At 45.6% G+C, this 16,675-nt stretch overlaps 1 protein-coding gene across 10 annotated transcripts in view; it reads right to left on the bottom strand.

The window, feature by feature from the left end:
* Positions 1–16,675, bottom strand: part of LOC147348943 (uncharacterized) — a 94,693-nt gene that overhangs the window by 69,250 nt on the left and 8,768 nt on the right. For 3 of the 10 annotated variants that reach the window (XR_015149415.1, XM_086362943.1, XM_086362942.1), the window contains exons 2-5: positions 14,164–14,241; positions 9,487–9,642; positions 8,884–9,155; positions 6,755–8,078 (exon numbers count right to left, since the gene is read on the bottom strand). Coding sequence is in view for 8 of the 10 variants with exons in the window: in XM_086362943.1 (XP_086219069.1) it covers positions 8,019–8,078; positions 8,884–9,155; positions 9,487–9,517 (363 nt within the window). In the remaining 2 variants the exon portion in view is untranslated. Of the gene's footprint in view, positions 1–6,754; positions 8,079–8,161; positions 8,288–8,883; positions 9,156–9,486; positions 9,643–11,435; positions 11,649–14,163; positions 14,242–16,675 lie in introns of those variants that run through there. The other 7 variants (XM_086362945.1, XM_086362944.1, XM_086362940.1 and 4 more) reach the window with 4 other exon arrangements.

Here is a 16,675-nt window from a genome sequence, read left to right as displayed (position 1 = left end):
GTCAGACACGGCTGAGAGACTAACACACATACACACACACATATACACACACACACACACACACTGTAATCTAGTACATACATGCATGCATGGGGGGTACATGTGTGTATTCATCTGAGACATACATTCACAATACAGTATTTTCCTTTACTATTAATGTTTGCATTGTTTTCTATTTCATTTTGTAAATTATTTGTTTACTATTTTATTTTTGGCGGCACTGAGTCTTTGTTGCTTTGCATTCCCCAATAGCTCAGTTGGTAAAGAATCCGCCTGCAGTGCAGGAGACCTGAGTTCAATCCCTGGGTTGGGAAGATCCCCTTGAGAAGGGAAAGGCTACCCACCCCAGTATTTTTGCCTGGAGAATCCCATGGACAGAGGAGCCTGGTGGGCTGCAGACAATAGAATAACAAAGAGTCTCACGTGACTGAGCAACTAACATTTCATTTTCAGTTATGAACTTAGGCAGCAAATCTTAATATAACACACCAGCAGTTTTTGTGACCTTACCATTAGTAGAAATCACAGATATTTTCTTACGACATCTAAGTTGTTCCAAGTATTTCAAATAACACTTACCCTCATTACTATTCCAAAATTCTAGGAGCTGTTCGATTTAGTGAATCTTAATTAAAATATTAATAAAGTTGTTGCTTTAATAGAGTTATTGCTTCATCACAAGCTTGGCTTTTAACATGTTGCAGCTTTATTTCAATAAAAGGGGTCTCCTCTGTAAGCCTATGTATTTTAATTTATTGACTTAATAACATTAGTCTGAGAAATGGACCACGGGGTTCACCAGACCACCAGATGTGGACACCAAACTGGCATGGCACAGAAAAGAATCTTTAATGAAGGCCTCTGTATGCCAGGCAGTCTGCAACACATTTCTTCTCATTTTCAATCACTTTATTTTTTCATTTTTAAACTACAGGCCCGTAGTCTCAAATTACAAAAATAATTAAAGCTTATTATAACAAGTGAAACAATGCAAGAAAAGATTACACAAAGGTGATTATACTCACCTCCTGAAGAAACCCACCACACCCTTCTGTAAACAAGCTGATTTATGGCTTGCTTTTACCAAAATGGATTCATTCTACACACATTATTCTGTAATTTATATCTGCCACTTGGCAACTGACACTGTAACACAGATATTCCTACAAGTCTGTGGCTGTATATTTTTCTAGTTTCTTTATGCACATTTATATAAAATTCATGTGAATGAAATCATATCATGCACACTCTGGTTTTTTAGTGCAGACTTTTACTTTTTGTCTGGCTTCTCACCTCCCTAACTTGTATTAGTTATCACAACATAACAAAGCAACTCAGAACTTAGCTTAGAACAATAATGAACATTTATTATCTTAGAGATACTGCTGATCAGGAATTTGGAAGTGCTTAGCTGTGTGATTCTGGGCAGAGGATCTCTCCTAGAAGGGCAGTCAAGAAGTCAGGTGGGGCTACCATCATGTGAAGGCTTGACTGGGGTTGGAACCTGTGATTCCAAGATGGTGCCTCACATGGCTGGCAGGTTGGTATGGGCTGTTGGCAGGAGGCTTGTATTCCTCACCACATGAGGGTTCCTGGAGTGTCCTCACAGCAAGGCAGCTGGCTTCTCCCAGAGCAAAAACCAAGAGAGTATGGTGGGACCTGCAATGTCATTTATGAGCTAGCCTCAAAAAGGTCACCCTTCTTCATTCTGTCATATCCTACTGGTTACCCAGGCCAGCCCTACTCACGGTGGGTAGCAACTGTACAAACACATGAACGCCAGGAGGCAAGGTTTCCTGGATGCTGGCTACCATAGCCCTCAGTGACCATCCTGCAAGGGACACCTCTCCCAGATAACCCACACTAACAGCCTGGTGTGTTCTGTGCTTATATGAACATAAGCAAGTCAAACCATACAAGAATCCACATAGACTACAATTGTCTCATGAGTTAGGTATTATCGAAATTAAAATTTCAAATACTTTTAAATAATATAACTCTCTAATGTTTAAAAATTCAATAAATTTTAAAATAAATATTTTCAACACTTAAAAATAAATAAACTGAAACTCTAGTCCAAGCCCCTGTGGAGTTGCTGGAAGCACTGTTCACAATAACCAAGACATGGAAGCCATGGAAATGTCCATCGACAGATGAATGGATAAACAAGTTTGGGGCATATATACATACAATGGAATGTTAGTCAGCCATAAAAAAAAGAACAAAATACTGCCATCTGCAAGAGCATGGATGCAACCAGAGGCGATCATACTAAGTGAAGTAAATCAGAAAGACAAATCACATAAGTCAGAAAGAGAAAGACAAATACCACACCACTTACATGTGGATCCAAAGTGTGGCACAAGTGAGCCAACTGTGAAACAGAAGCAGAATCACAGACAAAGAGAACAGACCCGTGGCTGCCAAGGTGCAGGGGCGGGGGTGGAGGGGATGGACGAGTCGGGGTGGGCAGGGATGGGCCGGGGTGGGGGGGGCGGGGGGCAGGGATGGGCCGGGAGTCTGGTGTCAGTAGCTGCAGATGCAGAACGGAGGTCCTGCTGCACAGCACAGGGAACTACCCCATCTCCTGAGATAAACCATAATGGAAAAACACATAAAAAAGAATGCATATATGTGGATACCTGAGTCACTTTGCTGTACAGCAGAAATTAACACAACATTGTAAAGCAACTAGACTTCAATTTAAAAAAAAAAAAAAAAGGCAGAGCTGCTGGAATTCAGAGCCAAGACCACCAGACTCCAAAGCCCACGCTCTTCCCACGATGCTAAGCAACGGACATCACACCGTCTCGCCAGCCTCCTCTTGGTGACAGCCCTCAGTCTCCTCAGAGAGGATGGTCACTCTCCTATTTCTTGTGACAGTGAAAATTCAAGCCTTTTCTTCCAAGCCCTGTGCTCTCTGCTCAAAGCCCCAAACACGGGATGCTCCCGACTCAGGCTTGCCAGGTAACTGAATCTCTATCTGTGTTGAACCTCAATCCATTCCTAATAATTCTTTTTCTAATTTTACAATTAAAAAAATTTATGGTTTTATTCTTACAAATGCAGAGAGAGGTAAAGAAACCCTCTAAAGGTAAGTGTTTTCCACTGAGAAAATGAAATGCAGGAAGAGAAAGCAATGGAACAGGACTAGCTCTGCAGAGCCTTCCATTATCTACCCTGCTTCTAACCCTCCGCTCTGTTAGCAGGTCCAAAGTGCGCCTGGCTCCTTCCATGAGCCACCCTGGGACTAGCTTTCAACACACAGCAAATCCTCTACAGGTGAAAGAGTTCTGTTCCAAGAGCACGTTCGTAAGTCCAGTTTGTTCCTAAGTCCAACAAAGTTAGCCTAGGTACCCAACTAACAGAATGGGCTATATAGTACTATACTGTAATAGGTTTATAATACTCTCCATGGCAACCCACTCCAGCACTCTCGGCTGGAAAATTCCATGGACGGAAGAGTAAGCTACAGTCCATGGGATGGCAAAGAGTTGCCCACAGCCGAGCAGCTTCACTTCTCATGAATCAAGCTGCTTAACACACAAGACACAAAAAACAAGAAAGCACAAAAAGTAAGCATTTTTAATCTTGTAACACAGTACCTTGAAAAGTACACTAGTAGCAACAGACTGGTTCCAAATAGGAAAAGGAGTACGTCAAGGCTGTATACTGTCACCCTGTTTATTTAACTTCTATGCAGAGTACATCATGAGAAATGCTGGACTGGAAGAAACACAAGCTGGAATCAAGATTGCCGGGAGAAATATCAATAACCTCAGATATGCAGATGACACCACCCTTATGGCAGAAAGTGAAGAGGAACTCAAAAGCCTGTTGATGAAAGTGAAAGTGGAGAGTGAAAAGTTGGCTTAAAGCTCAACATTCAGAAAACGAAGATCATGGCATCTGGTCCCATCACTTCATGGCAAATAGATGGGGAAACAGTGGAAACTGTCAGACTTCATTTTTGGGGGCTCCAAAATCACTGCAGATGGTGACTGCAGCCATGAAATTAAAAGACGCTTACTCCTTGGAAGGAAAGTTATGACCAACCTAGACAGCCTATCGAAAAGCAGAGACATTACTTTGCCAACAAAGGTCCGTCTAGTCAAGGCTATGGTTTTTCCTGTGGTCATGTATGGGATATGAGAGTTGGACTGTGAAGAAGGCTGAGTGCCTAAGAATTGATGCTTTTGAACTGTGGTGTTGGAGAAGACTCTTGAGAGTCTCTTGGACTGCAAGGAGATCCAACCAGTCCATTCTGAAGGAGATCAGCCCTGGGATTTCTTTGGAAGGAATGATGCTAAAGCTGAAACTCCAGTACTTTGGCCACCTCATGCGAAGAGTTGACTCATTGGAAATGACTGTGATGCTGGGAGGGATTGGGGGCAAGAGGAGAAGGGGACGACAGAGGATGATGGCTGGATGGCATCACTGACTCAATGGACGTGAGTCTGAGTGAACTCCGGGAGTTGGTGATGGACAGGGAGGCCTGGTGTGCTGCGATTCATGGGGTTGCAAAAGGTTGGACACGACTGAGCAACTGATCTGATCTGATCTGATCTGAGCAGCTACATCACCGCAGCTTTTACGCTTGCTTCCGGACAGTCTGGGTTTGAAATAAAGATATTGCACTATGGTAGTCTATACAGTACTGTCCAGTAACGTACACAAAAGCACAGCCACTCGCAGGGGATGCACTCAAGTGACAATGTACACCAGACACGTGAACTAACTCATGTGACTGGACGTGCGAATGCACGTACGCATCTTTGAAAGTTCGCAACTTGAAGGTTGCTAAGTAGGGGACTTACTGTATAGTAATCGAATACTCCCATACTTGCAGCAGGCACGCTGGGGATACAAAGATGATACAGGAAAAGTGTTTGTCCTCAAGGAGCATGCAGTCTTTCCTGAAAGCCAGATGCACGCATCACAAGAGACTGTACAACACCATCGATGTCAATAAAGAACCACAGAGCAAGCGTGGATGAGGACAGGCAGGCAAGATCAGTTGCTAGTGGGCAGTGTTTCTGCTGAAGGTGAAGTAAGAGGTGCTTCCCCTCGGATGGGAGCAGGTGCCCTGTGAAAAAGGACTCTGATCACACCAGACTGAAGTGCTGGGTTAAGCCAGGGCAAACAGCATTCTCTTAACAAGCTACAGGGCGTCGTGAATCTCCAGAGAAGGGGAAGTTATATGGAAGGTTTCTGAAACGGAGCTGGCCATGAAATCTTTCCTCCCTCCTCCCCAGGAAATATCTTATATTCTCCGGAACATGGTTTGGGAGTTGCTGAAACAGGGTAATCTAAGTTTTGTTCTGACCTCAGCAATGTGAAGCATGCAACCAACAAAGGCAGCATCTTTCCTTTTCTCCTTAAGTCAGTAACAAGATATGAGGGTTTTGGGGGTGGTTTTTTTTTTTGTTTTGCCAGAATTCTTTATTTATTTACATTAAAAAAGAAAAAGAAAAAAATATATATATATATAAAACCACCAACAAAGGTTTCACTCTCCTTTGTGTTAACAGACTTTAGACTCAGCTTTTACCTTGCTGGAGGGAGAACTTAATTACTTACAGGTTTTTCTAGAAGAGTCCTCAGTTCAACCCTACCACAGTTTACACTGCAGCCCACATTACAGAACTCCACTGGCATTTGGCTCCTCGGTGTCCCTCTTTAGAGTGGTAATGCTGTGCTTCCAACGATATACACAGAAAAGTTTAGGAAATACCAGCTGCTCCAGACAGCATGGATCAGAGAATGAGCCCCTCTTCCCTGAAATTTACACAAAGCCTTTTACCCCCTGCCCAGCCGGGAAGGGTGGCAGGAGGGGAGATTTCCTGGCACTCAAACCAGTTGTGTGCATCCCCTCTCGGATATTAGTGCCCAAAAGGTCAGTGCTTGTAAGTGAATTTCTCTGGAAAATGAGGGCCTCTGGAAGGGGCCCCGGGGTGTGAAAGAAACTGCAAAAGACCAGGCTGATCCTCACTCCCATACGGAAAACGTCAGGAAAGAAGCACATTTCTTTCCAAAATTGCTTATAAAGGGTTAGCCAACAAATTCCGGCTTGTTCATGGTTTATAAGTGAGCCCGCCAAGTCCAGAAATGACATGCTTCTCCAGGGAACCTTTCCCCACGCACAAATAATTGGTACCTGAAGCCCGCCGCCCACTTGAGAGGCTGGCTCTGCAACCGCGCATGCGCGGTCTAAACGCCAGTGGCGCCGAGGGTGATGCTTCTGATGGGCTTAGGTAAGATGAGATCCAGTGCCCTCTCCCTTGCTCCGTCCCTCCGGGCAAAGAGGCTCTCCACTCCCAACCAGAGCCCCATCAAGGCCAGACTGTGCCCTCAGTGTGGACAACGGTCTTTCCCTTCCCTGGATGGGCCTCAAAACCAGCGTCTCTAAAAAATACTAGAAATGGCAACACCTCCCCCGCAGTAAAAACACTTTTATGGATGACTAATCAGCAATAAAGCTGCAGATGACCTGTCTGCAAAATCTTCAGTGCCTGGAGATCTAAATTACTCTCATCTTTCTCCCCCCAAAATTAGGTATAATATAATTTCAAGCAATGCAAGAGCAATTTCTCCCTTCATTGGATATCAAGCTCAAGATGGTACAGCAAAAAGAAATAGCTTTTACCGCTGATATGAGAAATTTAAAAGAGAGACAAGTGTGAGCAAACAAAAGCTGTCACATCAAATACTGTGGGGGGAAAAAATCTAGAAAAAAATGCCAGAAATGCTCAAGTCTAAATAAAGTCATTTATTTGTTATTTTAACCCCTTCACCGTCAGCGTTGCTGGCAGGCTAGTTAATTCTCCGCAGGTGGGACTGACTGAAGGCAGCTCTCTTGTGCTTATAAAAAAAAATCACTGTATTGTGGCATGTTTCTCTTCGCTCTCTGAAATCGTGAGGGGTTTCCAAACAGAAACAGGATGGTACTGTTGCTCCTCTTGGGTATCATTTCTTCAGAGAATTCAATCTCCTCCCGTTTCCACCACATTAAGCAAAGAATCTAGACCATGAGGTCTCAAAGGGCAGCAGCCACACGTGCTGTACGCTTCTGGTAGACGGTAGGTATTTGGTAGAATGTGGTGGCAATTATTTCTCAAATTTTGTATTCTAAATGTGCAACTCAAATACAAGATGCTTTCTGTATGGGGGGGGGGAACTCTATGAAGTCCCCCCAACCCAGAAGGAAAAGTGGAGAAAACGCAGACTGGATAGACGTGGGGTTCACCCCTTGCTCCTTTTTGGCCACGTTCATAAGCCTGTATCCTCAGTCAAGATTAAGGGCTTTCATTAAAATTGAGAAAGATAAAGTTGGAAGAATACTGCTACTGAAACTCTGCAAACAGAGACTATTTCCAATTAACTAGGGACTCCCTTTGTGCACTACAGTGGACCCAGGGAGGAGTAAGTCATAGCCGCCGTCCTCAAAAAATCTACCCCACTTGAAAAAGAAAAATATATATATAAAGTTATATTTAAAACAATGTAAAATAAAATTAAGATATTCACATTTAAAAATCTACCTTCCTCCACATCCCACTCACTCCCTTGCCCAACATGGTAAAGTTTCTGTCTCCAGTAAATTCCTTTGGCACTGGTTTCCAGGCCCCCCAACAGAGAGACACAGACCCAGCTCCTACCATGGCCAGACCTAGCCCCTCAGCGCAGCACACAAAACCCCCCGAAGTCACCAGGTCCCCCCACCTGCAGCCCTGCCCCGAGGCCTCCCCTGCACCAAACACCATCCTGGTTTCCCACTCTTGCAGCCCACGCCCACCGCACAGCCCAGGGCTCACCCGTCTCCTGACCAGGCGCGCCCGTACTAGTCCAGCCCCTGGTGGTTTCCGCATCTGACCGCCCTGCTACTGACATCGACACCTTGCAGGCAGGAACCCAGCTACTTTGCCTCGGAAGCCCCAGGGCCTCATACTGGGCGTCAGGCAGGGCAGATCCTCAAAATGGGGCTAGTGAGTGATGCTTCATCTATCCATCAAAGGCGTTTAACACGTGATGTTAGCTTTCAAGGGGCTTTCCCGGTGGCTCTGCAGTAAAGAATGTGCCTGCAGTGAAAGAGAGGGCGGGTTCGATCCCTGGGTCAGGAAGATCTCCTGGACGAGGGCCTGGCAACCCACTCCAGAATTCTTGCCTGGAGAATTCCGTGGACAGAGGAGCCTGGTGGGCGAGAGTCCATGGGGTCACAACTGGAGTCCAAGAGTCAGACACGACTGAGCGACTGGAGCATGCAAGCACAGGAGCTTTCAAAGTGAACCTGGATAAATGTGGTGCTACTGACGCTTTTGAACTGCGGTGTTGGAGAAGACTCTTTTGAACTGCGGTGTTGGTAAGTCTCTTGGACTGCAAGGAGATCAAACTAGCCTATCCTAAAGCATATCAGTCCTGTATATTCATTGGAAGGACTGATGTTGAAGCTGAAACTCCAATACTTTAGCCACCTGATGCGAAGAACTGACTCACTTGAAAAGACCCTAATGCTGGGAAAGACTGAAGGTGGGAGGTGAAGGGGAGGACAAAGGATGAGATGGTTGGATGGCATCACTGACTCGATGGACACGTGTTTGAGTAAGCTCCAGGAGTTGGTGATGGACAGGGAAGCCTGGCGTGCTGCAGCCCATGGGGTCACAAAGAGTCTGACACAACTGAGAGACTGAACTGAACTGATGATTTTGAAACTTATTCACAAACATGAAGAGGGCACAGTGCCCCTAGGGCCCCCCCCCCACCAAGAAAAAGACAGACTCCTTGGGCCCATGTGACCATTTCTCCATACTCCCAACCCACCCCAACCCCCACCTCCATCCCATTGTGCTGTGCCTTTATTCTAGGACTTTCTAGGCTGTTCCTTACCTCCTGCAGAGGTTCCTCCGTGGACCCAGGGGCCTTGTGATGACCACTTGCTTCTCCAACATGCTCCGTCTTGAGATCCCTGAGCATCGCGAAGGAGCCCAGCAGAGGAGCCGTCCTGTGTGCGATGGGACCCTCCTGTGCTTGGTCAAGGACCCTCCTGTGCGTGGAAGGACTCGGGGGAAGCGACGGCAGCGCGGCCACGTGTTCGCCGCGCACATTCTGCTGTGGGTTTCTGCGTAGGAGGCCGAACGAGGCACGCGCTCTCTGAAAGTCTAGAATTTGTGGTTTGTGTTATCTCACAACTTCATATTTGGAAGAGGTATTTTAATTTCTTATGAGTTGTGAATAATTATGTAATTCTGCCACCTTCTTAAAGCTAAGACGTTTCAAACTGACTCCTGTCCTCCGGGGCTGACAGCCTCAAGGGAACTTGGCTTTTTTCCCTTGGGTTCTGAGCAAGTGTGTGCCAAACAAATTCTTTAGTCCGTTAAAACAACGGTTCATGATGGAGAGCCATCCTACACACAGGAGTAAAGTCCCTCTTCCCTCTCAAAATTAATCCTCAGAAATCACCACCGAAAAGCAAACAGGACTGGCACTCACCGTGGAGGCCGCTTTCCGAATTGTTTCCCATCTACTGCAGTCTTTGGAGCCGCTGAGTTTCTCAACGTTCTGTTTCCCCCTTGTTTGTAAATTAGCCATGCATTCTTCGAAATTTGCCTGTGGGTCTTCTTGATTTTTCTGCAGCTGTTAAAGAACCTAGGGAAAGGTGAAAGAAGGTTGCCTTAGCAGGTACCACTGTGACGGCCTCCGTGATCCACTGATGTATTCTCTAATCAGTCCCTAAATGGCACTTCTCTGTCGAATGCCTCCTGTGCCAGACTCAATCCCTGTCGATCACTCGGTCCCTTGGCCATCAATAGTTCCAGCGTCTGCACCACCCTACACCCTGTGCTGAGCACTGGAACGGCAGAGCGAGCAGGCAGATGAAGTCAGGCACCCCGAAGGACCATGTGAAGTTCATACCGCAGTATCACCCATAGCTGACTTCCAGACACTCACACCAGAAGGTGAACACTTCATTAAACACAGACAAGGGACTGCTAGTCGTTAGGATGCGCTTATCTTTTTTCCCCCAGGGCTTAAGTTTTTTTTTTCTCTCGTATGTATTTCATATTCCTAGCTGGAGGAATATCAAAAGAATCTGAATATCACCATCTGGAAGTTATGCCATGGACTCCAGTGGGCAGGATGAGAGCTGAGTTTCCCTTCTTCCTCTAAAAGTGTATTTCTTCTGCTTCGAAATAAGCACAAACATATCTGATTCCCTAATGAAACCAACCCAGAGCCTAAAAGTCACAGAGGCATCACCTCCCACCCCTCACACCCCCAGGTTCTTGGGACCCTTCCAATGTGGAGGGATTGTTAGGGGGGTTCCTTTAAGGATATTTGATCATCCGTGACTTCACTGAGGAGCTTCCCAGGTGGCACTAGTGGTAAAGAACCTGCCTGTCAATGAAGGAGAGGTAAAAGACCCAGGTTTCATCCCTGGGTTGGGAAGATCCCCTGGAGGAGGGCAGGGCAACCCACTCCGGTATTCTTGCCTGGAGAATCCCATGGACAGAGGAGCCTGGAGGGCTACAGTCCACAAGGTCACCAAGAGTCAGACACGACCGAAGAGACTTAGCACGGATGCATGTATGACTTCACTTAACCACTAAATCAAATGTGTTGAAATACACAAATGTCAGAAATGCAGTACCCGGCTACTCCCGCAAATAGTCTGTTGGTCTGTCCCAGGGATTGTGTAAGGAAGTCCCAGGGAGCCATTCTGGTCTCAACAGCATGCAACTGGCAATCAGTATTTCATTAAGTGTCACAAACAATCGGCTTGCAATGTGGGTTCCATCCCTGGGTCGGGAAGATCCCCTGCAGAAGGGAATGGCTACCCACTCCAGGATTCTTGCCTGGAGAATTCCGGGGAGAGAGGAGTCTGGTGGGCTACAGTCCATGGGGTCTCAAAAGAGCCAGACACCACTGAGCGGCTTTCCCTTTCAAGTGCCCCTGCCCTTTACTAGTAGTCCCCAGGTTGGTCTTTAACTTGCTCCCTTTGAAACTACTGCTATTCTTGAGAAATGGAGGATTGTTCTTTGCAAATGTTCACTTTTTCTCTCTCTCTCTTGATTACACTTGCACATTGATAAGTCTCTTCCTGTCCATCCAGAAGTGTTTTTATTATCTCTTGACTTGGTTTTCTCAAGCTCCTGAGAAAGACTCTCTCAACACTTGGCAGGTGAGAGAGCATGATAAATTTAGAGTGCTTTTTAGTTAAAGTGGCATTTTTAACTCTCCGCTACCAAGTGTTAACTCACAGTTCTTATGTCTGTAGGGTCTGTATTTTTATAACATTAGTTCTCCTTTACGTGTTCACAGGACAAATCCAGTCTGAAGACATCCTCTGATCATCATGGGTGAGTGTTTCTGACTTCCATGGCTATAGCTGGCTCCCTGTCAACAGAAGTGTCTTTCAAGCAGAAGTTCAGAACACTTACCATTGTGACATCTGCCCAGTGTCCTAATTTACGCCATTCATAGTTACTATTACAGACTTGGTAACATAATAAGCTGCCATTGAAAACAAAGACTCCCCAGATTCCTCTTTTAATACTGAGAAGCACGCACGCTCTTGAAGTCTGGCGTCTGGTGTGAATCCCCGCTCAGTGGTGGATGAGACATTTAGCCTCATGGAGCTGCAGTTTCCTCGGCTGTAAGATGGAGATAATAAAAGGCCCCGTCTCACCAGATGGACCAGAAATTGATGAGTCAACACAGGCAGAGCCCTCAGAAGAGTGTCAGGCCCAACCATTAAGTAAGCTCTCATTAAATCCCTTTAGCCTCAAGACAAAGTAACTGAAGACACCTCCGGTACAGACAGTAGGAGCTGCAGAAGAATTTAACCTGACACTCTCTTTGAGGGAAAAAATATGAAACACTTTTGATACATCATATAAAAATGTAGCACATAATCCTGCTTCAGAGCTTCCATCAAAAATGCTGTCTTTTCAGGACCTACATGGAGCACAGGGAATGCTGCTCAGTATTGTGTAATAACCTATATGGGGAAAGAATCTGGAAAAGAGTGGATGTAAGTATAACTGAATTACTGTGCTATGCACTTGGCACTAACACAACACCGTAAATCAACTATACTCCAATACAAAGTCAATGTAATTTGTTTAAAAAGTGTCTCTTCATACACAAGATTCACGTTTAGAGTCTGGCTACACACACAAGCTGGCATTCAGTATTACCCAGATGAAATCAAACAACTGCTCGTTAACAGTGGTTTATACAAACTGGTTTACATTTGTGGATCCAACCCTCAACCTATTTTTTTTTTTACCATATTTATCTCAAATATGTCATCAGAAAGGTTTTTAGTGGACAGATTTGAACCTAAGATATAGCTTGAGAGTAAATCAATTGTATATATTGTGTGCATTTCCTGAAATATGAGGTATGTAAGGTATTTTAGCACCGGGCCTATTCTATTGTGCATAGACAGAGACCCTCGGCATTCACAGTATTATCATGCACAGTTATCTGGGATGAACTGGGGAGGGAGGCATCTGAAAGTTAAAAAAAAACCTGACACAAAAAAAATTCTGACCCAGAATGTGAGAAGTTGGAAGGGCCTTTTTGTGGCGAAGCAGTTTATGGTGTGAGCTGGCTTTCTGTAATCTCCAACACAAAGATGACCCCAAGGTAGGAAACGCTCTTGTGAAAAACGGCGCACTCAGCGAAATAGATGTATAGAAAGCAGGACTGGAGAAAACATGTTACCACTTCTATCAGACATCCAATTGTTTTACCTCCCTCGGGCACTTATAGAGAAGTAACTATTTCAGAAAGCAATTGCCTCTTTTTCAGCTAGGATGTGGTATTATTATACTCAGTGGCATCTGTCTCCCACCCGGCTTCTAAAGGGGAATGGCAGGTCATTGCAAGAGAAGGGAGAGGCAGTTCTGCAAGGTCCCAAGGCTGTCCAGGGCCCAGGGCTGGGGGGCAGATCTCCTCTGTGGCCCACATTCCTCCCTTCCACCTGGCTCGTGACTCCCTCTGCCAGGGACTAGCTGGCACCAGAACCACTTGCCAGGTGCCTCTGGGGCACTGGCTCCGGGGCCCCGGCCACCCCCTTCTACCCAGAGGAAGAGGAAGGAAGCCCTGCCCCCACCTTCCGCAGGGGCACAGGGGGCACAGCTCTGAGCCCCCATCTCCCAAGCCTCTCCTAAACAGCCCCCTGCTCTTCTGCAGCTGACAGAGAGGTAGGTGCCTACACGCAAGAGCTCTCAGTTTCCGTGGTGGTGTTTACGGTCATTTCCAAGCAGATACAGAGCTGATGCCAGCCCTGCTGTTATTATTTGGCAGCCCACAAAATGAATGCAAAATGCATGAAGTGACCAGATACACTAAATGTGTAGACAAAGACACACAAGACACATAACCCAGGAACTTCCATGGGCAACCAATTTTAAATCTCTAGGACTCGGATATGGAAAATGTACATAATTCTATTAACTGATTATAGCTAGTACTCTTGATGTCCCATTTGGAAAAATATATATATCACTCATAAGACAAATAGGGCTTCCCTGGGGCTCAGACCATAAAGAATCTGCCTGCAATGGAGGATCCCTGGGTCGGGAAGATCCCCTGGAGAAAGGAATGGCAACCCACTCCAGGATTCTTGCCTGGAGAATTCCATGGACAGAGGAGCCTGGTGGGCAACAGTCCATGGGGTCGTAAAGAGTCGTATACGACTGAGCAACTAACACATGTAAGACAAATACACGGTCACCTTCATTCTCCTAGTTTTGTTTTTGTGAAATATTGTTTTCTCCTTAACGATTGATTATAAACATGATCATATACATGATTACCTACTGTGCTGGGTGGGGCGTCACACTGAGTTCGTCTGGGTCACAGAACTTACATAGCACAGCTCGAGGGTGAAGACCCTGGCCAGGCCTGAGGCAGTCAGCTTCTGGGGCCCAGGCTTCCAGTTCCCAGGCGATACCCATATTCTCTCTCTCTCTTTTTTTAATTGCACTGATTTTTTTAAAGATTTTTTGATGTGGACCATTTTTAAAGTCTTTCTTGAACTTTTTATAATATTGTTTCTGTTTTAGGTTTTGGTTTCTTGGCCTCCAGGGATGTGGGATCTGAGCTTCCTGACCAGGGACGGAACCCATACCCGCTGCCACATATTATTTAACTCACCTTCTCCACAATGCTGAAGAGCAGAAACGAGTTGATACTTTTCACGTAAGGAAGGTGCTTTTCTCTGTCCATCATGGTCTATAGGGAACCACATGAAATATAAATGCATATTACAGATTAGCAATAGACTGACATAATGTAGTTAACTTAAAAATGATTTCAAACAGTAGAGGAACTACTTCCCATCCTCAGTAGATCCAATAATTGGTTGAAGTTTATTATTGGTCAATACAAGCGATGGACTCTGGGAAGAAGAATAAAAAGTATAGAGTACGCTTTTGTCCTCAGAAATCCAAGTTGGGTTGAAAGATAAGCTGCATATTCTAGAAAGTTCTGTCTTTTGGAAGATAAATCTAGCATGAGAAGCTCCCTTATTAAAAAGGGAAGAAAGGAAGATGAAACTATTTTTTAGGGGATTAAAAACTACTTGATGGGCTTCCCCAGTGGCTCAGCAGTAAAGAATCAGCCTGCAATTCAGGAGCCACAGAAGACTCAGGTTCAATTCCTGGGTGGGGAAGATCCCCTGGAGGAGGACATGGCAACCCACTCCAGTATTCTTGCCTGGAGCACCCCATGGACAGAGGAGCCTGGCGGGCTATAGTTCATAGAGTTGCAAAGAGCTGGACATGACTGAAGCGACTGAGCGCACACACACACACACACACACAAACTACTTGGGAAGTGTAGCGTGGGTGGCAGGGGACCTTTTCTCACGGCCCAAGAAAAGGCTAGGGCCACTTAGGCCATTCAGCCATCTCATTTGCTCCCAGGAATAAACAGAAACTTCACTGAGCCAAAGAGCAGACGCAACTTTACATGAAGCTAGCAGCTAATATTGCTTATGCTTTACTGTTTTTAACATGCTGTAAAGTGGCTTTTGCCTTTTAAAACGTTTTTCACAAATTACACTACTTTACAGCATTGCAAATCAACTATATTTCAATAAAATTTTTTTAATTGCACTGCTTTAACTTTAAGCCCATTGGGGTAGGCATTTCTCCTTTTCTTTAGGTGGGCAGCATTTGAAAAATAATTTTAAAATCAATGTCTGATTTCTCCAACATCAAAGCTGCTACCCTGGGTATCTGTCTTTGAGCGTGATGAGCCTCGTGCTGAATACTGATTTGAAGTGTGGTTCACCGTGCAGACTTAAATTCTCCTTCCCACAACTTTATCTGAGAAGCCTGACAACGGTGACAATCACAGGACTAGTTTTATTGGGTAAAACTATTCCATCTGCAATTTACTCTGACAGGCTCCACGATTTTTAAGTGCAATTAAACCCTGAGAATTTGCCCAGAAAAAAAATAAAACTTCTACCACATAAAAAAAAAAAATTTAAGAGAAAAACAGTCGAATTGAACAACTAATTACTAACCAGTTGCTCTTTTAAAAAAGAGAAAAAGGAAAGGAAAAACATTCAGCTGAGCCCACGAATCAACTTCATTGTATAGACCGGGAGCTCTCTGGGGCTGAGAAGCAGTCACAGGCAAGCTGACCAGCTGCTTCAGCCACTACTGCCATCCGCAGCTTCAGAGTAGAAGGCTCTGTCACACTCCAGGAGGGAAAAAGAAAATAGGAAACTTGCAGTAAAGCACCTTCAAGAACTGCGATCACTTGGTTCCCAAGTGTTAGCAAGCTCACATCACAGCAAGCTCAGACCAGCTGGCTCCAGAACAAGTGAGCGCCTTGGTTCCCACTGCCAGCCTCACATTACCGCCTCCTTCCTCATCCCAGAAGTGGTACCCAAAGGTGCAGCACAAGCAAGCCAGCCGGAGCTACCTGTGATAGTCAGGCACATTCATCAGCATGACTGATCCCACTGTTGTCCCGGAAAAGGACCATGTCCCTACCAGCTCTTGGCATTCCACACTGGAAATCTTTATCCAGCAGGAAGTTTAACCGGACATGGAAATAAGCTATCCAGGTGACATCTGGGAAATGAGATTTTTCTTTTAAGAGATGTCCAATTATAACTAACGTTGCAGAACATTTTATAGAAAACATGAACTTAATTCAGTAGAACATCTTCAATGAGACGACCTCAGCCTTCATAATTCTTGTCATCTGGAGCATGTAATTCAAGGACTGCAGACAAGCCCAGGAGAGGCCAGCCCCTGCCACCCGACTCTGGCCCTCACCACTACTGTCCCACCTTCTCCCCCAGCCCCCAAAGGGCCTACTGTGCTCTAGTCAGCGTTGTAGTGGTCTCCCCTCTTCCTGGAATGCCCCATCCATAGCACTGAATATTCCCTCCGTATGGCCCCACGACCTCTACCACCGCTAACACTCAAATGACCTTCCCTGACCTTCCTCACCCAACCCCAAACTCGCTGGGAGCCGGGACCACCTCACACACTCACAGCACCTCACAGGGCGCCTTGGCACATGGCAGGGCTCCTGGAGATGTCTGCTGAAGGGTCTTTTCCTTCTGAGCCACTGAAACAGCAGGTGTTATAAAGCCCCCTGGGTCACACGATGCTGCTGAAGAATCTGCCCTGAAGAGTCTCCC

The sequence above is a fragment of the Bos grunniens genome, chromosome 21, assembly GCF_055505025.1.
Source record: "Bos grunniens cultivar Pamir isolate PY7600 chromosome 21, Bosgru_T2T1.0, whole genome shotgun sequence".
In the NCBI taxonomy this organism is placed as follows: Eukaryota; Metazoa; Chordata; class Mammalia; order Artiodactyla; family Bovidae; genus Bos; species Bos grunniens.
The sequence above is the reverse complement of the archived record's forward strand: the minus strand, read 5'-3'. Positions and strand labels throughout refer to the sequence as shown.